At 34.8% G+C, this 26,530-nt stretch overlaps 2 protein-coding genes across 6 annotated transcripts in view; one reads left to right on the top strand and one right to left on the bottom strand.

The window, feature by feature from the left end:
• Nucleotides 1–15,533, top strand: part of LOC106143481 (filamin-A) — a 64,199-nt gene extending 48,666 nt beyond the window's left edge. For all 5 annotated transcript variants that reach the window (XM_060951625.1, XM_060951628.1, XM_060951627.1 and 2 more), the window contains 12 exons: nucleotides 130–232; nucleotides 548–690; nucleotides 1,215–1,323; nucleotides 1,601–1,765; nucleotides 2,054–2,293; nucleotides 7,755–7,945; nucleotides 9,917–10,072; nucleotides 10,769–10,838; nucleotides 11,930–12,048; nucleotides 12,930–13,026; nucleotides 13,666–13,872; nucleotides 14,293–15,533. In XM_060951625.1, the coding sequence (XP_060807608.1) occupies nucleotides 130–232; nucleotides 548–690; nucleotides 1,215–1,323; nucleotides 1,601–1,765; nucleotides 2,054–2,293; nucleotides 7,755–7,945; nucleotides 9,917–10,072; nucleotides 10,769–10,838; nucleotides 11,930–12,048; nucleotides 12,930–13,026; nucleotides 13,666–13,872; nucleotides 14,293–14,477 (1,785 nt within the window). In that variant the 3' untranslated portion in view covers nucleotides 14,478–15,533. The remainder of the gene's footprint in view (nucleotides 1–129; nucleotides 233–547; nucleotides 691–1,214; nucleotides 1,324–1,600; nucleotides 1,766–2,053; nucleotides 2,294–7,754; nucleotides 7,946–9,916; nucleotides 10,073–10,768; nucleotides 10,839–11,929; nucleotides 12,049–12,929; nucleotides 13,027–13,665; nucleotides 13,873–14,292) is intronic.
• Nucleotides 15,534–16,053: 520 nt separating this feature from the next.
• Nucleotides 16,054–26,530, bottom strand: part of LOC106143483 (zinc finger protein rotund) — a 33,610-nt gene continuing 23,133 nt past the window's right edge. Inside the window, exon 3 of the mRNA XM_013345595.2 lies at nucleotides 16,054–20,229. Coding sequence (XP_013201049.1) covers nucleotides 19,216–20,229 — 1,014 coding nt within the window. The 3' untranslated portion in view covers nucleotides 16,054–19,215. The remainder of the gene's footprint in view (nucleotides 20,230–26,530) is intronic.

The following is a 26,530-nucleotide window of genomic DNA, read 5'->3' as shown; positions in this document are numbered from 1 at the left end:
AATGACCAATTTGTTTGTTGTTTTGAGGATAAAATTGTCAATATAATAAAATAAAATAAAAATAAAATTATTAAAATTATTGAGGGACTGAATAAAGGAAAATAAATTAATGAACTTTATGTATTCCAGGTTGGTGGAACAGCTCTGAAGGAGGGCAAGACCCACGCAGAGAACACGTTTACCGTTGACACCAAGAACGCTGGTTATGGTGGTCTTTCCTTGTCCATTGAAGGTAAGAAGTTATGTAGATGACGTGATGATAACTGGTATATTTTTTCAAAAGAGCCTCCATTATTTTTTCGTGAATTTTTTTTATAGTATAAAACGCTTACTTTCTTTTGACCGACCCTCTTTAAAAGTCAATTTTGTCAAATTGAAACATTAAAATTTTGTAGATCTCTTATGTAGATCTCAAATTCATTAAATTAAAATGTACAAAACATTGAATGAGTCAGGATATATCATTTTAAAATTACTTATTTACAAAAGTATTAGTACTATGAGTATATGTTATGTTGCAACCAAATAAATATATATTTCTCATCAGGTCCCAGCAAGGCTGAGATCCAGTGCGCCGACAGCAAAGATGGCGTCCTGGCCATCAGCTACAAGCCCACAGAACCTGGCTACTACATCATCAACTTGAAGTTCGCTGATCACCACGTGGAGGGCTCTCCGTTTACTGTTAAAGTAAGGAAAAGGTTTATGGACTTAAATGAAAAACTTATCAGTAATCTATGGGTCATTATTATCTGCCGGCGCAGAGGTAGTGTGCTTGTCTGTGACACAGTAGGTCATGGGTTCGAATCCTGGCTAAGGCATGATAAGAAGCTTACTTTTTCTGATTTCTCTGAGCCTTGAATGTTTAAGCTCTATAAGGTTTTATCATAAAATTTCGTTGAGTTAGTATCCAATAACACAAGTTTTTAACTTCAAAGTAGAGTCAGTCTATGTGATTCAAATTAAAATTTGTATTTGCATAATATGAGTCTATATCCCATTTCTGTGTTCCTGGTTGCACTCTCCACAGAAGTGTTTTGGGACCCGGAGTCCGCCTGCCGATTGTTCTATATTTGCATAATATGAGCATAATATATTAATATAAAATAGTTTGTCCGTTGTAGTATTTTCAAACAAAATGCTGTGAACCGCACGGCTATTTCTACAATTTTCATCATGCAATAAACGAAATACTACAATCTCTTCCCTACCAGGTCACTGGTGAAGGTAGCAATAGACAAAGAGAGAAGATCCAAAGACAAAGAGACCCGGCACCCCTCACGGAGGTCGGCACGAACTGCAAGCTTACCTTCAAAATGCCTGGTGAGTAATAAACCCTAGTCCACAATCTTAAAGACTGGAACGCTACGTACTGCTGAAAGGCTTAATGACGGAATTGATATTCTGATAGTAAGATTCAGAAAAATTCCAAGTTACCCTTGGCTTTTCCCTTAGTCGCCTTTCACCTGTCACCACTCCGCATCTTTCCCATGGATGTCGTCCATGGGAAAGATGCGGAGTGGTCCTATTCTTAATTGCCGGGGACCAAACGGGTACAAATATGTCTGAAAAATAATCAGCTACTCTTTACTTTCCCCAGGAATCACATCCTTCGACTTGGCAGCGACAGTCACCAGCCCGGGGGGTGTCTCCGAGGACGCCGAGATCCAAGAGGCGGAGGACGACCTGTACTCCGTCCACTTTGTACCCAAGGAGTTGGGAGTCCATACCGTTTCTGTCAAATATAGGGAGATCCATATTCCTGGTAAGTTTACTTATCTCGTCTTAATTTGTTCGTCTTTTACGCAAAAACTACTAGGAAATATAGATGGGATACATTACACAGATTGCAGACAGCCTCGAAGTATAGTGACAGGTCACTAGCCCATCGCCTACAAGAGGAATCCCAAGTTTATAAGTACCTATCCCTAAGTCGCTTTTTACGACATATACGGAAAAGATATATATATAAAGTACTTCCAATAAACCATTGTATATATATGTAAGTATATCATAAAAAGACATCAATTAATATACCTTTATGATCCACCAGGATCTCCCTTCCAATTCACCGTTGGACCCCTGAGAGACTCCGGCGCTCACTTGGTCAAAGCTGGAGGTACAGGTCTAGAGAGGGGTGAAGCCGGGCGGTTCAACGAGTTCAACGTCTGGACCAGGGAGGCGGGAGCTGGTCAGCTGGCCATCTCTCTCGAGGGCCCCAGCAAGGCTGAGATCAACTTCACTGACAGGAAAGATGGATCCTGCGACGTGTCTTATAAGGTTGATGAGCCTGGTAAGTTTACATTTCTTCTTTGTAATCCAGAAACTTCTTTTTCGATCAAGAAACATAAAAGTTCATACATTTTTATGTTGGTCACACTATACCTACTGCACGTGGCCATTCTGTCTTTTCAAGACTGTTGGCTCTGTCTACCCCGCAAGGGATATAGATGTGACCATATGTATGTATGTATGTCACACTATATATAGCCTACAGAAATTATCACTATTTTATTTCTTTTAAACATAATCAAGTGGTTACAAAACAAGCTTCCTGATAATGTTGTCCCTTCATCTTCTTTTCACTTACGAAAATAAAATGGTCGTTTACAAAATGAAAAAAATCCATAATAAAATGTAAAATCACTAGCAATACAAAATAAATCACAATTGCTTCAAAATATTCAGTTCCACTACCAATGTCGTCCACCATAATTCTGATTAAACAAACACGGAAAACTAATATCCATAGAATTACCAACAATAAATACACAGAATTCACAATGTTTTCAACTAGGACAAAGTAATCACCAATTCAAATAACACTCCACCCCATCACCATAGTGAACTGTGGCCACAAAAACATATAAACACTCAAATACACTTCATAAATAAATCCAGTGACTTATTATTTGGAATACCGACCACGCCTACGTTAACGCACGACCAATGGCGGTCGAGCTGACCGCAGCGCGGCAAAATTTACGGCGAGCCATTTTGACAGTTCCATTTTTTAAATTTTCTTTTTCCTTTTTTTCTTGACCATAGAGATATGTTCTTTTTTTTTTCAACGCGGTAATGGATGTCGCGATTTCTGGATGGCCAGTGATTGTACCAATTTACGATACTGTTTTTGATAATGAAAGTCGTAATGTTTGTGCGTGCCTCCTTAAAAGTTATTTTAATTACTTTTTACCGCTTGTAAATACCAAAGTTTCATTTAATTTGTCTTGATTGTGCCTTATTAATTAAGTAAAATAGATTAATTGGGTAATAATTGGCTCTGACCGTGGTTTTATATTGGACAATTGGAGATATATTAACGATATTTGATTTTAAACAAACATTTCACAGATAATTTAAAATATCGAGGTATACGTACGTATACCACATGAAAGGGTAATTTCTATTAAGGTGTTTAAAAATAGACACTTATCACAAAAGAAAAAAAGATGAACTAAAAAATTTCATAATTTTTTTAAAGTAAGTATAGTATTTTGATCCGACGAGCTTGCATTTAGATGATGGATAATTTAGATGGAGCAAAATATGTTTACAGGTATCGTGGCTAACGTAAACTTAAAGTATTTATTTCTTTATATATATTATCTTCGCACAAGGGTACAACTTGTTTCTCAATAAACTTCTTCCAGTAGACCCGCGCAGTACTTCTGCCATAATATACATTCCTCATGGTTAAGTAGATATGACGTTTTAATGTTTTAAGTGGATCATTTAATCTGACACCTAATTGATAAGCAAGCAAAGAAATTTGAAACATTTTAGACAAAAAAAAAAGAAATATTTAATAGCGAATATTAAGCTAGGTATAGTGATTATTGTAAAGCAAATAAAACACATTTTTATTTTCAACTGGCATCTCAAATTATTCTGAGATTTTATTAGACATTTATAACATAATTTCGTGCTGTGCATGATGCAGACACACGAATGAATAAATAAATATATACCTACGGGCAAAATTACACAGATTGTGTTAGCGTCGTTGTAAGTTCATAACTTGTGCTACTAATGCCTGTAGTTTCAAGATAGTATACTGATTTATATAGAAAGAAGCGGGATTATAACGGCACTATCACTATGTTACAGGTGAACCAAAAAAAAAAAATAACTTTCGCCTCGATCAAAAATTAACAAAACAAGTCATTATACTGTCGGATGGCTCAAAAATTTCTAATCGCGATACACTTATGAAGTATTTTGAGACAAAAAGGACCGACTTCTTTGTCGGGAAGCGCTGCTTTTTTTATCCCTGCGAATACAATGGGACTATGAACAAATTCTGTTTAGCTCGCATTCTTTCTCCGCGGCTTAGAGTAGCTACTGAATTATATAGAGCGCGTTGTAACTAATAATTGTCGTACGCCTCCTCATACCGCACTAACTTCGTCTTTCTTAGTATGGATGCCACAGAAACCATAGACGTATTTAGCATGCGAATTGGTCTATTTCATATCATTGGCACTCAGAAACAGCTAATATTTTAAATTACCAATAATATCACAAGACATAAATGCCATGTTTGCCTAGAATGGACATTCAGAGTAGTTGATAGCTAGCCCATTGACTAAAAGAGAAACCCGAAGAAATAAAGTACTTTTACAAGTCTATACCCTTGATTGACTTGTATTATTCCGTCGCTTTCTGCTATGAAAGCTTTAATTTGTATTTAAATGAAGTATTTTTCATGCAATTCTAGATATTCCTATAACGTCCACGAATGGAGTAGCGAGACATTGCACAAGCTAGAATAAAACATATTAAATTTTGTACGAAAGAACTACGGCAAATGTAAAAGTATTTTGAATAAGTAAATTAAACTGATGTATACCTAACTCTAGATGCAATGTAAAATCTATTATTGTATAGTTATTGATACAAGTTTAAATATACTTTCATTTGATTTAGTATTTCATGTTACGTTATACCGTATGTTTTAAGTCAATCAATTGTTTAAATGTTAACTCTGAAGTTTTAAATTCTTTACACCTATTTCCTTGTATTAATTGTCACCTATTTCCCGCGCTCTGCATCAGACTTAGAAAGCCATACTAACTCTTTGCCTCGTGGTGTTTAAGAGTCATTTTAATTGACCGCCCGTTGAAAATAATCGTTCGAAAATCGTTCAAAAAAAGGTTTAAAATCCGACATTGGGCAGACGACGCGCTATGACGGAATGCTGCCAACTTGTACCCGTTTTTGGACGAAACATTTTCGACTTTCGCCTGTTCCTTTTTTGAATTCCTGACTGTTTTCTGTTTTTCGAGCGATAACCATAATAACAATGGCGATCGATTATGAAATCCTAATTATCTAAATGTTTGAAATATTTCTGTTTCATGCACCAGAGAACATGACTGTTGGTAATTAAACGAATAAATCTTTAAAAAAGTCTCTAAGTTTAAAGATTTTTCCCGAAAAGTGATACTGATTATTAAATTTATGTAGTCTCTGCGTACCCCTACGGGAAAATAGCATGATTTTATGTTTGTATGTATGTAAATTTATGAGCGAAAATCCATCCATTATTGGCCACGTTCAGCAGTGGCTTATAATGATGGAACGGAGATTTAAATATTGACAGGTTAGTAGCCGATCTACTACACGAATAATCCCAACTTCCCTTGATCGACTTTTACATTCTGCACGGGAAGAAAAGCAGTTGGCACACAGTAGAGTGTTATCTCTGTCTTTCGGTAAGGCATAAATTTTAATATGTATGTATAATTTAAATGGCACGGAGTAGTTCCATCTAAAATGCCATGAACCATTCGGATTGAATATTGATATTAAAAATGGGATATTAATTACCCCACTGTGCCCTTATACACATAATTATTCCGCTATTAGGGTTCATTAATTAAATGTTATGTTAACTAAGAATTAGCAAATCAAATGTCTCCTTAAACTGCAGTTAACCGCAGCTGTCATTGTCAACTGACAATTATAAATCACTAGGCGGACCCCCGACTTTCCCCGGCTTAGTGTTATACGTGAATTTGAGTGATAGTGAAAACTGATTTGAATGCTTTGCTTTATTTTAGAAGTAATCCCTTGCGGGGTAGACAGGACCAACGGTCTTGAAAAGACTGAAACGCCACGTTTAGCTGTATGGCTAATGGTAGGATTAAGAATATCATATATATACAATTGTTTAACGACTCTATTCAGTGGACTCTAGTCATACAATTCGGCAATATTATGACATGACAACTTTACCAGCTGCGAAGTTGAGATACGAAAACGCTTTTTATAGCTCGAAAAACTTGACAAGAGTCAGTAAGATACGAACCGGGCATCGAACCCGAGCATAACATGTCAATACTGCTGCTTTGCATACCTACGTCATTATTTGCAGAGCCCTTGGGCCCGGTTGCACCATGCAAAGTTAACGTCCAGTTAATATAGACTAAATTTTAAATAGTATACAAAATGAAAAAGACTAAAAGGATTTTTTTTTCACATTGAATCTCGTTTTTATAGTCGAATAAAATGAAATAAATTCTGATGGTGCCTTATCAAGGTAGCACAAACTTTTGTGAATATCGTTTGAATCCTGTAGGTATTTTGTCAAGTTTACCCCAGAGTCAATAGTAGATTTTATTTACCTGAACTAAAAGTCTTACAAAAAAGACCCAAATAAGACTTGTGAAAAATTAAAAAAATACGGTTATAAATTAGTAAAATTTTTAAATAGTTATATTTTTAATAAAAAAAATACCTTTTCTGGCTTATCAATGAATTATCTCTAGATAGGTTACAAAAAGCCTGCTTAACTTCAGAAACATAAGCTTAACAAACATAAGTTAATATTTAATTTAACAAAGTAATACAAAATGTCAATGGTGTAACTGGCCGCAACAAATTTCAGTACAAAACGAGCGACAAAGAAACGTTCTAAAAACAGGGCATTTTTTATTAAATCCACAAAAACACCGCTAAAAACCCCAGTTCCGATGTAAATGAGTCCAATACAACGATATGACCACCGCGAAGACGCCATCGCTTTAAGAAGTAAAAAATACAAAAATGCTCCAAATTTAAATTTTCCAAGTCGAGGTTGGGAAGAAATATTGAAGACATCGTTAGTCCGTTATTCAGATTGAGTGACGTTCTCTACAATTTTTTTCTTTTGTTGGTATTAAAATTGCGTTTTTTGGCCAGTGTTGCAGCTTTTTTAACCGGTGAAAATTTATTGTCGGGTGATCTCAGTTCGGAAATAGTATTTGATGTGTTCCGGTTGGTAATTGGGTTGTTTGAAGATTTGTTTCCTGCGTTCTAAATTTAAATATTTTTTTTTCGATTTTGTTTTTTCCCCATTATTGGCCGGAAAAAAGTGACAAGATTTTGAATAAACGCGAAATCAGAACAAATGCACCAATAAACCCTTGAATTCCTTTTCGATAGATATTTCTTTTATTATTTTCTATTGGTGACTTGCCTCAAAGATTTAATTGTTCGTTACTAAATAACATTATTTCATTGACTATTTAACATTAGATGCCTGTTTATTTTATATAAATACTGTGTTATCTTTTACTGAAAAAGTTAACTTTATACCATACCACATGATTAGGTATCACGTTTTACATATACTTAAACATCCAAGACCCAAGTCAATCAGAAAAATATTTTTTTCATTATGACCTGACCGGGGATTGAAGCCCGAATTAGTCCAGAGGTTAAACAGGGAGTCTTTGCTATTTTGAAAAGTAAATCGAACCTCTTTCCAGGTGAATACCGCATCGGATTGAAGTTCAACGAGCAACATATCCCAGATTCTCCGTTCAAGGTCTACATAAGTCCAGCAGTTGGCGACGCGTACCTCCTGGAGGTGGCCCAGTTCCCAGACTCGGCCCAGGTGGACAAACCGGCCCAGTTCTACATCCGGTTCAACGGAGCCAAGGGCGAACTGGATGCTAGAGTAAGTGTTATTTTTAAGTCCTTCTAAGTGTATAAAGTGGAGGGAGAAAAGTCAAAAATTGAACCCTGGGCTGCGAAGTCGCCAAGATAAAATAAAGACTGTTTCCCCTTCAAATTAATGGGTTTTTTGCATTACATATTTTTAAAAATACATTACAGTTAACCAGAAAGCAATTAAAATATTATAAAAAATATTTCGTGAATGGAAATAAAAAATATTATAAAAATAAGCAATATTTAAATTAAAGGAATAGGCATACAAACTTGGGATTCTTCTTTTAGGCGATGGGCTAGCAACCTGTCACTATTTGAATCTTAATTCTATCATTAAGCCAAATAGCAGAACGAGGCTTATGAGTCTTTTCAAGACTGTTGTCCCTGTCTACCTCATCAGGGATATATACGTGATTATATCTATGTATGTAATATACAGGAATAATTCAGAAAATACAACAAATATTTTCAGCATCTCATACGTTCCATTCCAATATTTTTCTAACATCAAGAATGGGATCTAAAACAAACTTTTTTCAAAGAACACAACTGCTCTTACACTATCAATGAATTTTTCATAGTTTCCCTAAGAGTGTTTCATCCCCATATTAATTTTCATGCCGCATCCCTCCCTCAAATATTAAAAGAAAGATTTATTTGTACGACGAACACGTTTCGGTCAGTTTTATTGCTTTTTTTTTTCGGAAAGTTGGCAACGGGTGAGGAATACAATACGCGAGTTGAAAATGGAGCGAAAACGAACTGTTATTTTGGTAAACAAGCTTTGTAGATTGTGGGTTATTATAATAATTTATTTGAATTTTTATTAAAAACCTACCATGTTGTATTAAATCCAATGTAATATGAAATATTATTTTAATATTTTTAGAATTGTTAATTAAGTTCATCTCAATTAAGCCTTAGCGGTAATTTAATTTGACATTGTTTTGGTTACTTTTCGGAGCCAATTTTACCTTTAGTTGTGACTTTTATGAGAGCTAAACAAGTTATCGTTCAGTTTAGTTTGTAGTGGTATAGTACTTCAGTTCCGAAACACAAATCTTCATTTTCAAATAATCCGACATCTGGATTTGAACCCGTAGGTATATTTCGCGTAATAAGCGAACTTCTTAACCGCTAGACTATAACATTCGATTATGCAAAGATTTATTTCCGAAAACTACAAAAAACAACGGACCCCAAGGTACAGTCGGCCACATCCATCATAAGTCAGGCGCGTTCTCACGATAAATCAAATGACCGCGTTTATTGGAAGACATATTGCGCGGACTGTACTTACATGCGATTTCTTAAGGCGTGATATGGTTATAATAAATTTTATTCTATTTAATGTGAAATAACGGAAAAATTTAACAATGGGGGCCGTTAATTCATGTATTGATTAGATTTTTGTAATGGGTACCGGTTTGAGTTTTATTTTATATACTTGCTTGCTTTTGGTTCCCGGCACCAATACAAAAAAGAATAGGACCACTCCATCTCCTTCCCATGGATATCGTAAAAGGCGACTAAGGGATAGGCTAAACTTGGGATTCTTTTTTAGGCGATGGGCTAACAACCTGTCAATATTTGAATCTCAATTCTATTTATTAAGCCAAATAGCTGAACGTGGAACATTCAGTCTTTTCAAGACTGTTAGCTCTGTCTACCCCGCAAGGGAACAAGACGTGACTATATGTATGTATGTACTTGCTTGCTTTTGAAATAAAGTTCTTTTTTTTCTAATCAATCTGTTCTTCTCGTTGCACATTGTTTGAGAAAAGGCTAGCTGCAACTGTAGTCAAGAGACTAAGGGAACACTTGTGCCAATCACGTTTGTAAAGCCAAGTTAATTTCTATTTTAATTAATTTCTATAATAATTTATAAAACTGTCAAAATCAAAGATTTCAATTTTTTTATCAAGTTTTACTGACATTATAAAATATAATAATCTAATTTTATCATCCCATATCTTAGGTGATTTCCCCATCAGGCAAGACGGACGACTGCTTCATCCAGAACATAGACGGCGACCAGTACAGCATCAGGTTCATGCCGAGAGAGAACGGTGTTCACAACATCAATGTCAAGTTTAACGGAGTTCACATACCCGCTTCGCCGCTGAGGATCAAGGTTCGAAGAAGATCATTCATTGATTCATTTGAAGTTCTATTATTATTGACGGCCTCTGTGGCGCAGCGGTAAATACGCTTGTCTGTGACAACGGAGGTCCCGGGTTCGAATCCCGGTTAGAGCACGATGAGGAATGAACTTTCTCTGATTGGCCTGGGTCTTGGATGTTTATCTATATAAGTATTTATTATAAAATATAGTATCGTTGGGTTAGTATCTCGTAACACAAGTCTCGAACTTACTTCGAGGCTAACTCAATCTGTGTAATTTGTTCCGTATTTATTTATTTGTTTTTCTCCTATCATTCTTTCAAAACTGCTGGCTCTGTCTACCCCGCAAGTGACATAGACGTGATTATAAGAATGAATGAATGAACTTTTTCCTCTTCTCAATTTTCGAAGTTTCTTTTCAACAGTTTCGTTTTTCTCTTAATTCTTTCTCCTATACCACTTAACTAACTGTTCAACTCTTTCACATATTGTCGATCGTCAGGTGTTAAACGTAGGTTTATATTGACAGCTCATTAATAAAGAATAACATTTATTTATAAAATAAAAAATTAAAGATTCAATTTATGTATAAGTTTTAAGAAAATAATTAAAATTTGGTAAGTATAAGTTTTAAAATCAAAGCAGAAGAATATCTAATTTTTATTCAAGTTGCAAATAAAGAAAGTTTTGCCCATTTTTTTTACAGGTGGGTAAAGATGACGCCGATCCCGCTGCTGTCCACGCACACGGGCCTGGCTTGGGTCAGGTCAAGACGGGTGAGTAAGATAATAATGAACTAATCAAGAAGTGACCTTGAGATACATACATACATACATATGTTCACGTCTATATCCCTTGCGGGGTAGACAGAGCCAACAGTCTTGAAAGGACTGAATGGCCACGTTCAGCTATTTGGCTTAATGATAGAATTGGGATTCAAATAGTGACAGGTTGCTAGCCCATCGCCTAAAAAAGAATCCCAAGTTTGTAAGCCTATCCCTTAGTCGCCTTTTACGACATCCATGGGAAAGAGATGGAGTGGTCCTATTCTTTTTTGTATTGGTGCCGGGAACCACACGGATATCTTCAGATATCGGACTTAGATATTAGACTTTATTCGGACCTTGAGATATCTTCAGGAACTTAGTCGTGTGGAGAGTATGAATAAAATCAGGTTAACTAAGCATATTTACAAGGAAAGTGTGGATGGAAAGGTAGGAGCGAAATGCCTAGACGAACGTACCTTGATCAAATTGAGGACGTCCTGGCAAAAGATCAGGTCAAGAGTACCCGAAACCGCCAAGCTTGCATAAAGGGAGTTATGAATGTGATTGAAGCGAAGTACTCTATGCAGAGATGGTGGCAAGTGGAAAAATGTAGTCCTTGCCTACTTATCCGGGAAAGATGCGTAATTTTATGTACCTATGTATGTCTTCAGATACAACTGGAGAAGTCTTAAGTACGGCATTAAGTATCAGCACGCTTATGCTTCTTTTTATTACGCTTGTATTAATTTATTACGCTTACATTAAATTTGTGGCGACATCTCTACGCCACTCGTCAACAACATCAAATCACACAACAACTGTCAATCATCTCGAAGAAATCGACGCGCTCAGCCAATAGCAGCGAAGAACCCAAATCGCGATTTCAGAGATTTCATGGATTGGAGATGTCGCGCGGTTCCCCAGGCATAACACCTAGCCTGGCGGAAGATCTTCCCTTTGGTGGCGGTCGAGCCGAATCATCGCTCCCGCTACAAATTATTACGCTTATATTATTTTACAATAAGACATAATCATAATAATGTTATGATATTTTTTTGTGTGGTCAATAATAAGATGTGTGTTTTGTTTTATACCATCAGGTGCGAAGACTGACCTGATCATCGACACGTGTAACGCTGGAGCCGGCATATTGGCGGTCACCATGGACGGGCCGAGCAGAGTGGCTATGGACTGCACTGAAGTAGAAGAAGGCTATAAGGTTTGTTACTTTTGACGAGGCGCTGTTAATTTGACGAGTCTTTGTAGCCTTGTCATAAAAGTTTTTTTAATCTTTTTATCTCGTTTCTTGTCGATGGTCTAGAAACCTGTAACTATTTGAATCTCAATTCCATCTAAGCCATGCGCCTGACAGTGGCCTTTCATGCTTTTCGAGACTGTCGGTCGAATATAGACGTGACTATATGTATCGGTATGTATTTTATGATGAGATTATTTAATTCACTCCATCACGAAAATCTTGGTTATCGCCTGCACTTTCCAGTACTAAATCCAGGCTTCAGACATTTCTAGACTCTACCATATGGATGACAAAGCGCTGGGAGGATGAAGAATGATAGTCTAGCATCCTATATTCCTGCAATCTAAATCTAAAATAGTATCTTAATAAAAATCTTTACTATATACCTAGTAAAGAGTTTGTTTAAGATACTGGATGTGTTGGTCTTGAATTCATATAAATAATTAGACTTTAATTAGGTAACTACTCAATAAACTCTTATTGAATGAACACAAGTAATACAAGAGTCTGCCGCGAGAGATGGCTGGCCCTCAACCCGGTTAAAACGCCATCTTCCTCCGACTAGTGATGTCACACAACAATAGTGACGTGACATATGTAGGAAGTATAGTTATTAAAGTTATTTATTCCTACGGAAGAAAGAAGGAGAAAAGAGGAGAGAAATAATCAGTTAAAAATCACTATATTATTCCACATTAAATTAAGAACATCTAACAATAAAAAATATTTTTGACATCTCTTTAATAAACAACATCATGGCAACCGTTGCTATGGCGTATACAAAGAAGGTTGCCTACACATATAAATACTCATAACACTGTATACGATACCTCTTTCATCAGGTTCGCTATACTCCTCTGGCACCTGGTTTCTACTACATGAGCGTCAAGTACAATGGCGCTCACATAGTCGGCTCTCCCTTCAAGATAGAAGCAACTGGTAAGAATTACTTTAATTTCACTGACAAACATCGTCATTCATAATTTCATTTTAGATGTTAATTACTTAAAATGTATCGGGCTTTAACGGCGCAGAGGGAACTTTTTCAGTAAGTTATACTCCAGTCTGGGTTCGATTCTTGTGTATTTTTGACATGATCTTGACATAATTTGTACAGTATGTACATATTTTATTTTATCTTTATTTTATTTGACGAAATATTCGTATTGACATAATTAGTTCTACATTCATTCATGTTTTTTAATGTAGACAATGTGCATTCATCCACGATTTAGATTTAAGAGATCTATATTTGTAAATTGACGTCCGATGAAAATGCTGCAGTGTAGTTTGTTCCGCCGCTTCTTCTACACATGCGCTTTGGAAGCGGTAGTAGTTATAATTAGATTTAAGTTATGTGACGTCAATAAGTGATACCTTGTAACCAGTTTTGAAAATAAATCTATTCTATTCTATTCTTCATTAAGAAAACAGCATGGAAGGCATGTATTATTACTACCAAAAAAAAAACATGAAAGACTTCGGCTTATTGCTCAACGATCCGCCCTTAAAACATAAAACCTATATGCTTTAATCAACTTACAACCAACCATTTACTACACCAATTTATATCATCAGGTGGAAACCTTGCTGAAATAGGCGCCCAAGAGACCTCATCGGTGACCGTGGAAACAGTCCAGAAGGTCTCCAAGTCTGGTCAGAAGCAGGGTCCGGTATTGCCTCATTTCAAGTCAGACGCATCCAAGGTTCAGTCCAAGGGTATGGGCTTGAAGAAGGCTTACCTGAACAAGCATAATCAGTTCACCGTTCATGCTGGAGACGCTGGTAAAATACCATTTTTTGGATTCACTTAATAAAATTAATTATCATAGAGTTCTTATTTTTTTGATTCACTTAATAAATATAATTATCATAGAGATCTTATGAATGGATTAATTTTCTGAATGAATACTGTTTCTTTTTTTAAAATAACGCTCTCTTAGTACTTACATACATAATTTTAATTTATGATTTTTTTAATATTTTCAACACTTAGTCTTAGAAAATAAAATGAGCTAAGTAAACTTTTTCTGTTAATTTTTTTTTTATCTACTTAATATATATATTTTTTTAATTATTGATATACATATGATTACTTATACAAGTACATCCCTTTTTTGCTAATTAAATTTTATAAATGAACTACAATAACTTTTCAAATTTTTTTTTGGAATTTACAAAAAAAAAAAAAAATTTTTTGTCCAGGTACCAATATTTTGTACGTCGGCATCTACGGCCCCAAAGGGCCATGTGATGAAGTTCAGCTCAAACACAAGGGCAAGAACAACTACGAGTGTTGGTACGTGGTGAGGGACAGGGGAGACTACATCGTGATCGTGAAGTGGGGAGACGAGCACATCCCCGGCTCCCCCTACAAGGTGGAAGTCTAAAACGTATGGCCAATGACAGCGTGTGTAAAAAAAAATAGAAAAAAATAAAAATAAAATATAAATGGTTTTTTTTTCTTTGTAATTTATTTATTACTTTGCTTTTAACCTTAAAATTATATTTAAATTAAATTATTGGTTAGGCTATTTTATTAAAATTAGTTTTACATTTAAGAAATTATATAAAAAAAGACTATAAAAAGTGCGATGTTCATGTTCCATTATTATAATTTTTTCCAATTAAAATATTACATACGCTGCCATTATTCAATTATTACGATAGAGCTAGTCAATTTTCGTTGAAAAGGGCCGCTAAAAGATACAGTGATCTCCCGACTAAAATATTAAAAAAAATAATTAAAATTTTTTCGCGGCTCTTATGTGCTTACGTTTTCTTGTTCCTATTTTATTTTTCTTAAATTACATTTATATCCATCTTTTCCATAAGCATTTTGTCTAACCGAACTTTTGGAGAAATTTTATATGTTTCTCGTTTAGTTTTTAGGGCGACTAAATGACAACATATAAAGTATTAACTCGAAATATTCCCTATATTTTTAAGTCAATAAGGTGCAATTTATTAAAAAAAAAAAATATGCGGAGTTTGTTTTTCATGTTAATTTCTAAAATTCTTCTACATCTTTTTTTAATAAAAGTTTACTGTTAGAGGAATTTAACTAAACTCCTTTATTTTTTTTAGATAATAAGTTAAACAGATTCTGCGATCTCAAATTAATTTTAATTAAATACGATATTTCCGAAACAAATTTTTTTTTCATAAATAATTCATTGTTTTGTTTCAAAATAGTTGTTTTGTTTTAATGTTTTTGAATAATTTCCATAATTTTCAACAAGCCTGTTTAACATGAATAATTTGCACCTTGGCACCTATTTAAATAAGTATATTCTATGTACTTTGCTTTTTTAATTAATATGTATGGTTTGTCATGTATGAGTTTTACCTACGTAGGTGGAATGCCCCCCCATTACTGTAAATACCTAATTTAAGTTTTTATAATGTATTTGTGACTGTTAACTAAATAAAGAGGAAAGTTTAAATCATTTTTTTATTTTACATTAGTTACGACGTTTAGGCGATGGGCTAGCAACCTGTCACTATTTGAATCTCAATTCTATCATTAAGCCAAATAGCTAAACGTGGCCATTCAGTCTTTTCAAGACTGTTGGCTCTGTCTACCCCGCAAGGATATTTCTTCCAGGAGGCCCACGACAGGTGAGTGTAAAGAAAGGTATTGGCTTGTGTACCTACATAAATAATAAGATATAATACATTCTGTTAATGAAAATAAATGCGAAAATCAGTTTGTGTGTTATTTTTACACGTTATCTACTGAACTAATCTTTTTGAATTTTGCGTATATACAATGAAGAGTCTGGTAAAGTATGTCCTTTTTATCCCGGTAAAAGCTAAAGTCCCGTGGAATTGCGAAAAACCTGTTTTCTTTTGTAGGTTTAGCTAAAATTGGTAGGAAATAAAAGACATAGTTAATTCTTGGCGTAGTTGTAATATTAATCGATTTTAAGTAACAAAAAATGTTTCCGTTCATATTCATCTAATAAACTTAATCAAACAATGGGTAAATTAGGCGAAACTAAACGAAATTACATACTTACAAAATATTTATTTAATCATAATAAGTTTACACTTAAAAAAAATCAAGTACAATATCACATTTCTACTTAAAATAGAGAGATATTGGCGATTTCTCTAAAATCCAATGATAATTCCAAAAATTTTTGGGCATTGGCGTCATTGTCATGTTATCATATTATAATACTATACATTAAAAAGTGCACCTTTACAATCATATTATAACAATTCGGAAGAATTTATTTTATTGCCATAAGTACATAATAACAAAGAACGTTTTGTACACAAAAAAAAGGAAACAGCATTTTGACATTACTAAAGGTCGCGAATGCGAGGATTCTTTGAAGGGGTTTTTTATAAATATAAATTAAAAACGTAATACAATCACCGTTATTTTCCTTGACATGTCTTCTTGGAGGAGACCTGGAGTCTGCCTAAGATCTGTTTGACCTGGAAAAGTCCGGTGCGCCCATCTTGCCATTTTAGGGCTTCGTGATCTAGCTAAGATGAATCTTGCTTCGATTGTATCATGTTTAACAAAAAAAATATCCTTTTCAAAGATTCCTTGCCAACGCAGACCCTTATAGTTTAAGAGTTATTATATCTTCAGTATTAAGTACTTAGCACATTTTTTAAAGTACATGATGTGAATAAAATACAGCTCAATAGAACAGCAAAACAATTTCGCTTAAGTTTACTGTTATCATAAAAAAGGCAACGGTTCTGATAAAAAAATTCTTCTGATGTGATCAAACGTGATTAAACGTTCTGATGACAAAAGATTTTGATAAAAACAAATTATTCTCAAAAATCATTCGAACCCGTTCCAAATTCAACTTACTTTGTTCGTAACTCCCGCGGTGCTAATTCCGCTCGAGATAACCACAACCTAACAATTTAAACCTTAATTGTTCGACAGAAGAAAGAATTTCCTCCAAAAATATGTCACTATCCACAATCCACCCCTATCACATTTTTTAAAACTACACTGTTCTTCTATAAAACAAAAAAAAACAACAATTTTCGTATACTTGAAAAAATATTCTAAAATTAAATCGATGTACAATTTTTCACTAAAAAAATGGAACAATCGGAATTTCTTAATTACAAAAAATGATATAGCAGCTACCGAAACTGTTCTAACTGCTAATTTAATTGAGCATATATATGTAATTTAGACTTAAACAAAAAAATATTAATAAAAATCAAAGTTAATCGAAAATGTACCATATTTACAAATTATTTACACGGTGAGTGCCATTAACGTACCCATCAAAACATAAAAAGCGATTTGGCCACTCAATAATCTTTACAAAATATAATTTAAATATAATATAGAAAATATGTTTCACATTTTCTTTAAGTAGATATCAAGTGTGAAAGGAGAAACACATTTTCTAGACATCATAATATGAGATAGCTAATGCCTGTGAGAAATAAAGCTAAAAAATAAAAATGTATGACCTAATTAGGAACTGAGTGCAGCGGTGTAGAGAGATCTATATACGTATAGGTACATTCTTACACGTTAAAAATGCATCGGAAAGAAATATGATGACATATTATATATGTAATATACTTTACACATATATATATAATACCACGGGGTATCGCTATGATAAAACACTTTGTATATCAGGAACATTTCACTTTAAAGAAAGTAATACACTGGATATAGGCAGTCTCAATCAAATCGGTTCTTTGTGATAATTAAACAAATTATCTATGCATACATACATATAGTCACGTCTATATCCCTTGCGGGGTGTATAGGGCCAACAGTCCTGAAGAGACTAACAGGCCACGTTCAGCTGTTTGGCTTTATGATAGAATTGAGATTCAAATATCTAGTGACAGGTTGCTAGCCCATCGTCTAAACAAGAATCCCAAGTTTAAAAGCCTATCCCTAAGTCGCGTCTTACGACATCCACGGGAAATGAGATGGAGTGTTCCTATTCTTTTTTATAGTGCTGCCGGGAACCACACGGCACATATATAAAATTTCTATAAGTAACTAAATTTTAATAATTTTAAACGTGCATATGGAGCAGATTATCACTGGTACTGCAGGAGTGTAAATGTGTTTGTTTCGAATTATATATGAGGGGTTTTAGGACATTTCTCATTAATTTTTTTTGGTACAAAAGAAATAACCCAACTGCTCAATTATAAACGTTTGTGTGCAAAACAAATTATTAAACTTTGCTCGAGCTAGGAAAAATTATATATGTATATAAACATTGTTGTAAAAATAAAATAAATCGCGACAGATTTTCTGCACTGTATTTAGTATCAGCATTGCACCCGTGCGCAGCCGGGCGGGTCGCTAGTATATAATAAATATAATTAACATTATCTTGTGCAAATAGTACGTGGCCAACACTGGAAGAGTTTCTTCGGCTCGTCTTCTCTGGTCTATCTTCTCTTACCAGTGGTCGATTTGTTTGGGCGAAGCCAGCACCCTTTTTGGGGAGGGGAGTTCAATTTTGAAGAGCGTTTCGTTCTGTTCTTTGAAAGGGACGCTAGCCCCAAGGCGGTAAAGTGCTTAGGTATTTTGTAGCTTTTGGCAAATACAAATATATAAGATATAAACTAAATTTAATTTATTGAAATGTAAAATATCGTGAAGTGTCGGCGAAGGTCTATTGTCTGCACAAAATATTGATTTTGAAAAAAAAAATCCTTGATAAATATATAAATAAAAGATATTTCTGACGCAGCCTTATTATAAACTATTGACAACAAAGTGGTCGAAGAAATGGTCATAAGATTAGTTTTCGTAAAAGCAGCGTCAATAAAGAATCTAGTTCTGATTCAAAATTGTGGCTCGCACACATTGCTTTTCTGCTTAAATGACAACTAATCTTTGGTCTGCAAAATGCTGATGTTTGAAATCACTTCGAATAACCAGAACGATCTACTCACAAAATTTCAGAGTATCCATATACGAATAAGTCTTAAAAGTGAATTCGTTTTACTAAAGTTAAAATCAATTTATTATTTGATACATTAATACAACTGTCCTCAAGAGCAAGATTCTAAACACTTTAATTTATATTTCGTTACTTTATATACTAATAATACCATCGTAAGTACTTAAGTAAATGTACCTAGTGTGATCGGTAAATATTACTGCTTATCTTTGTGGGGTAGAGCATGAGGAAGGATGTGCTCGGCCGGCAGTAGCGCGGAAGGCTGGTGAGCATAATTTCTTATCTGATGAAGAGATATCAGCTGATTGGGGAAAGAATTTGGCTGCTGTTTCCCTTGTTGAAAATGCAACGGGTCGTAGAGGTAAGGTCTTGTCGGTAGCGCGCTGTGATGAGAGAGACCGTTGAGATGGGGTGCCATGGAATTGATCGGGGTGAACGCAGAGTTCGCGGCTGAAGAAACAGGTGGTTGGATGCGATCATCTTGAGCTTCGTGCTGAGCGAATAAAGCCCTCTGTTGCTGCAACTGCTGCTCGTGGTGGTCATCGTTCTCTCGTTGTTGGTGATAGGCAGCGTCATCCGACATGTGAGCCGCTGAATCGGGACTCACTTTCGGCCAGTACGGGTGATCTCCAAATGGTGCAGCCGTCGGCGCTGCGGCGGCCAAAGATCTATTCAAACCACTCAATCCTAACGCTGATATTGGAGGCCGTTTATCAGCTCGTTCCGCGTGCTTATTCATATGCTTACTAAGATACGTCTCTTGCGTATAACTTTTGCCACAATATTGACAAATGTGAGTTTTTAAATGCTTTGACTCTTTGTGTTTCGGGATGTGTTCCAGCAGATCCTTCTCGTGAGTAAAACATTTGTAACAAGAGTTGCACTTAAAGGGCTTGTCTGTTTGATGACAGCGACTGTGGCTTTGCAGATTGGACAATTGGGAGAATGCCTTAGTGCAACCAATTTGCGTGCAGCGGTAAGGTTTGTCGCCAGTATGAGTTCTGATGTGCTGCTGGAGATGTGACAGTTGGGTAAACTTGCGCTGGCAGATCTCACACCTGTACGGCTTGATCCCGAGGTGGATGCGGGAATGCTGGGCAAGGTAGGACGAGTTGGCGAACGCTTTCGGACACTGAGTGCAGCGGTAAGGCTTCGCTTCACGCAGGTGGATTTGAGTATGCAGCTGCAGATCAGCTTTGGACCCGAACACCTGGAAGTGGAAGAAAAAATAAAGTTAATATAATGATCCATGATGACAAAAAGAGCTTTAATGACAGGGTTCTGAATTAAAATGTGGATAATTATTTCTTTGAGACAATAAAATCAACGTTAGTAGCAGAAAGCGAAATTTGCCCTTGAACGACATCCGCGGGCGTCCGGAACAAATGACGTTCTGAGCAAAACAATATTTTTTTTATTTGGTAAGGACGGTAATGACTGCAGGATGCCGTCGTCACGCCGTTTTCACGCGACGTGATTCGACTTCCTTGAAGCTCATCTTGTGGATGTCGATCGAGATCTTGGCTACGATACCATGATACAAATGTGTTAGAATTCAACCTTGGCATGTTCTAATTAAATACTTTTGTTGAATGAGAAATTGTTGGTAAATTTGGACATGATTGATTTGAAGATTAGTTTTATTGCTAAATAGCTCAATGGATTGGTCAGTTATAAAACTTCCCGAAAATTTTCATACGTAAAATCACATTTATATATCTTTAGGGGTATACATAACCATTAGTCTTGAAAAGACTATAAAGAATAAATGATGGAATTTAGATTCAAATAATGAAAGGACAGATTAGTAGCCCATGGTCTAAAAGAAGAATTTCAAGTTTATTAGCTTTTCCCTGAGTCGCCTTTTACGACATCCATACGAAAGTTATGAAGTGATCCTATTCTAAAAATTTAAAATATTGCTAACAATCAATTATTGAGTCCATCCGTAATATAATCCATGAAAAGATTCAGAGAATGCGCAATAATTTCAATTATATTTAAAATAAAAATGAAGAATTTGACAATAAATGTTATATCTAAAATCGACACTTCTGATTCTAAAATTACAAAGTCCAAAAATACAAAATAATACACCTAAAAAATTGCCACGAAATCATAACAACTCCACAGGTCCACACCGTTGCGTCAGTAGATTTTAAATTTGCATTTTAAATGTAATCAAAATCCCATTTGATGTTTAAAACCAAGTTTTAAGTCAGTTACACGTGCCTCAAGCTATCTTTATTGTGCTACAGTACTTCGCATATTCAAAAGACTATCCGAACGCCATTGATACTCATTGTGATACTCCAAATTAGTTTCTAGCTAAAACTGACGCGTCATGCCACCAATGGATTTTATTCACCGACAATGGAGAAGCCACGTTCCTTCGGGTACCAAAACTTATTGTCGGGACACGACTCAATTTCAACGAGTTTTATAATACCAATCAATCTGATAGTAATCTTAAGATAAACGCAAATAAAGTTGAAATTACATCATCAACGCGTGATGACGATGGTCGCTTTCTGGTTGAAGAGTATACAAATTTAAGACATGTTAAATTTCAAACCGATTTCAGACTTAAAATTGATGCTGATAGGGATGAAAATTTTATAGCTGGTCGCAAAGCAGAGTTAGTTTTGTTCGCTGGTAAAGCATTCGGTAGCACGCTGCATGACTTGTAAGAAAATGTAGACACGAACGCAATTGGTCACAGACGGAACATAATTAAAGTTTGGAGCACTAGTTAATGGTGTGAGGTTGGAAATTCGAGGTGGTGGCTGACTTTTAATAGGGCTTCGTGAAGGATCGATTCGACGAGATTCTGTGGTAAATTGGACCCGTAGAGCACCTATAGAGATAATAGAAATAGCTATGCGTAGGCTTCGTTCGAAATTTTGGTATCGTTTACGGAAGCTTTGAGAAGGCATTAACAAAAAGTATTTATGTATTTTTAGACAACATACCACACAATTATATGTATGAATAAAATTGAGGTGGTGTGCACTCACTCACTTTTATATATATGTACACGAAATTATATACAGAAGCATTTAATACAGTAGTTGAAGTACAAAGGTGCTACTTATTTCTATAGAAACCTCTTCCAGTAGACCAGTAGGAGAGATGAATGTTTACTTTATTTCAACAACAATAATTGTGCTCACATATAGATAGTGAAATAAGTGACACACACTTACAACACGTCTTCATGTTTCACGGAATAGATAGAACTTTAAGTATCGAGACTCGAAAGTCACGTTTAGCTGGATAGCTCAAAGAAGAAGCTTACTGATGAAGTTGACATGATTCCAATAAATCACATTGATATAAAAACATCTAGATCAGCTATAAGAAATAAAGAATTAAAAATCGCAACTTTTTACCAATTCATATTTTGTGAATTTCTAAAGATCTAAAAATATTGTGTCCCACTGTGGCCATATCGTGCTGTGTTCTCAAACTTGTGTCTGGGTCATTTTATTTTAACATTGAATTGGTATAAATAAAAAGGTATAAAGTTTTGTTCAAATGTCTATATATTTTTTCAATTTTTTTTATACATTACATTTTTTATTATGTTTTATTTCATTTTGTATATGATTTCTCTACTATGAAAAAGTATAATGGAAATTCAATGTATACTTTGAAAAACTTGTATTTTCTAAACTCTTGCAGACTTATAATATAAATTAAAGCAAAACTAAATTATATGAAAACTAGTTATTTTCAAATCGTTGCAAGCTTTAAAGTATCTATCTATATATGTATATATATTTATGGTCAAGTCTTTTCGTAAATAGCATAGTTTTATAAAAAAAAATACAACCAAATAAGTCTCCTGGCACGTAAATCCAATGATAACTTTCGTGGTCCACGTTTCTAACATATTTTTTGTATCTTATTGTTGATTTTTTTCATAGCGCGTGCCGATTGCTTAGCGAAAATGGCGTGGCCCCAACATGGCTTCAGCAAGGTTACTATTATAATAATATAGAGTGCTAACCGATGCCATTACGGTGAGGGAAATAATAGTGAGGAAACCCGCACATTCAGGCTTATGAATGCGCAATCATGAACTAATACGTCCCTTTTCATAGGTTGCACAGTTCAGATGCGAGTCGCTTCTTGTAAAAACCTGACTCGCCCCGATCATTTCAAAAAGACGAACCACGGACTCCTCTTCGGAGATATGAGGATGTAATTGGGACTAATGCCAAGCGGAAGAAGAAGAAGAAGAATCTTTAGTTTATTAGGAACAGCCTGGCGGTATCGGTTTTTTTTTTAAATTCATACATTAATGAAGCACGCTTTATTAAGCAAAATTTCAGCTCATTCGGTTGAAGATAGGTATGCTTCAAAAGTTGCATGATTCCAAGAAACGTACACATACATTACAAGTTGAAGATTATGTCCTGCAAAATTGAATTTAAAGATTTTTACCACAATTCATATATTTATTGGCATATATTAAATATAAATATTAATATATACGGGACAAATTACACTGATTGAGTTAGCCTCGAAGTAAGTTCGAGACTTGTGTCACGAGATACAAACTCAACGAGTATAATAAATACTCATATAGATAAGATTAACATCCAAGACCCAGGCCAAGAATCATGCCCTCGCCGAGATTCGAACCCGGGACCCCCGGTGTAACAGACAAGCGCACTACCGCTGCGCCACAGCGGCCGTCAATATACCATCATACTTTACATGTTGAAGGCTTGTAAAAAGGAACTGATGGTTTGTCATAGCGCACTCTACTATTGACAAGCTAGACTAACTCTGAGCACAGATGAATCATGTTTGGAACTCCGATTAGTTTTTCTGATGGTAATTAACACCTCATTGTTACATAATATATATGTTCTTGCTTCTCAAAGAAAGAAGGAAAGAAAAAATATTTATTATGACAATCCAATCAGTAGGAATACACAAAAATAATTAAGTTCTTAATTTTTTATATATAAATTTATATTTGTAAATTGACTTCCGGTGAAAGCGATGCAGTGTACTTTGTTCCACAGCTTCTACTACATAGTAGACATAATTAGACTTGAGTTATGTCGACGTCAATTAGTGACACCTTGTATTCAATTTTGAAAATAAATCTATTCTATTCTAAAGAGATGGAGTGGTCCTATTCATAGGTGCCGGGAACTACAAGGCATTTGAAAATTCAAAACGTTCTTTTTTCACCAAAACATCTGTCTATCAATTTTGACGTTACCTACTTAAGTTACTCGAAAACATTAACCCTTTTTCTGTTTCAAAAACCCAGGATTTTCACCAGAATAACACCGTGAATGTAACGTGTCTTTATAGTGATGCACGATTACTCAAGTTAAGCAAGATTACATAGTGACAGGTTAGAAGGGTTACCAGATTACGTTATTATTAAAGAGGGTCAAATTGAAAGTTTGGACAGACCGACACCACCCCGATTTAAGGGAAAAATGCATACAAAAAAAGAAATATTTTTAAGACCTTATTTATATCAAACCAGTAAATGTACAATCATTTGTAAAATTGTAATAATTTAGGTATATTATGTATAATTTTAGCTAATTATATGTTATAGGTAAAATTTTGTTGTAAATAAACTATGCAGTATTAAAAATAACATACATATATATACATACAAATAATCTCGTTTATGAATCTTGCGAGGTAGACAGAGCGAACAGGTTTGATGGAATTGCGATTCAAATAGTGACAGGTTGCTAGCCCATCATCTATAAGAAGAATTTGAAGTTGATAATATAAGGTATAGCCCTTAGTCGCCTTTTAAGACATCCATGGGAAGAAACAAGACCAATCGTACAAGAATAATCCCACTTTTATTTAGAATACTATAATTCCCGTAGGATTTGTGTAAAATCTGAATTGTTTTGTAGGTGGCGGTAAATTCGCGCACGCAGAGTCGCGGGTAGGAAGCTAGTTCTGCATAAAAATAAAATGGTTAATTTGCATATTTCCCTGTCACGCTCCGACACTGAGTGACACCGAGATTTGTGTCGAGACCCGGGTATAAGACACTATATGCGGGTGTAAATTAACATTTTCCTTGACTTAAGCCGTTGTTACTATTTAATAGTCATAAACTGAAAATTTTATTTGCGTAGATAAAGATTTAAAGTAATCTTGTGAGATAAACAGTTATGTACATTATCTCTTAGTTATGTAAGTACCTACATATGTATTTACTTACATCGTTGAGTGCTAATGTTGTGATGTAGAAGATGTTCTATATATGAAAATCCGTTAACACAAATAACATCGCCAAACTTGCCCTGGCAAAAGCCAGATACAAAAAGTTGAGCGACCAAACATCACATCTAACAAAAACAGTAAAAATTCAACGATTCCTCAAAACGCGAATAAATCCCGTGCTTACCTAATTTTTTTTTCTTGCAAATAGGCAAAGTTGAATGTGACAAACGTTCGCCATTTTGTAAACGTCGTGTTTTTGTAAAATTAATCCGGGGGTCAGCAAAAACTATGTCTTATTAGACGAGGAAAGTCCGTTTCGGCCCCCGGACAAGCCCTTTAATATCCTTAGATAAACAGATGAAATGTATGCCCGCAATTAATAATAATTTTGGCGCGCAAAAACCGAGTAAGGGTTGGCCGGCTTTTTGTTATCAAACACTTTTTGCTCGTAACGTTAGCGAAAATTTTAAGAAAATTAGTTTCCGTTGGTTTTACTCGACTGGCTATAAAATGGGTGTTAGGATTTTAGTGTTTTTTTAGTACGTGGGGTATTTTCGTGTTGTGAGTGTCTTGCATACATATTTTTATGTATATGTAATTGACGAAGCAAATTGTGGACATACTTATATTCTCAATTAAATTCAAATGTATGTATAACCTCTTTATCCCTTACAGGGGTTGAAACAGCCAACTTAAAAGATGGAATTGATATTAAGATAATAGCAAGTGTTAAAGGAATTAATTTAATCAAATTTATGTACCTACCTAAACATATGTATAACTAAATTCAAGAAAATCTGAATATTTAGAAAATGCCGTGTGATAAATATCAGATTTATTATACAATTAAATAATAACCTTATTTATTAATTAGTAACTTATAAACAAAATCTTAGAAAATAGGAAGCTTTATATCAAACGATTAAGTGTCTTCCTAATCGATTACTTAAATAATATGATTATACAATTAACGCAGTATTTAATTTGCCGAAATCGGAAATCGATTGGATGGTTAATTAGAAATTGATTAATGATTAAACATTGTTTGAATTATAAGAACGTCCCGCGTGTTAGCACGGTAAATAAAATATTTTGTGTCGAATCATCGTTGATATTTATGTAAGAGAGAATGTGAAATGGCATTAAAACATATTTAAATACATAATAATCATGTCTCCATTCCTTAGGGAGTAGACAGAGCCAACAGTGCAGTCAGTCGAAATTACTGAAAGATTGTATGGCTCAGTGATATAATTGAGATTCAAACAGCGCCAGCTATAAATTTG

The sequence above is a fragment of the Amyelois transitella genome, chromosome 25, assembly GCF_032362555.1.
Source record: "Amyelois transitella isolate CPQ chromosome 25, ilAmyTran1.1, whole genome shotgun sequence".
Taxonomy (NCBI): Eukaryota; Metazoa; Arthropoda; class Insecta; order Lepidoptera; family Pyralidae; genus Amyelois; species Amyelois transitella.
Note: the sequence above shows the minus strand (reverse complement) of the source record. Positions and strands in the feature narration are given on the sequence as shown.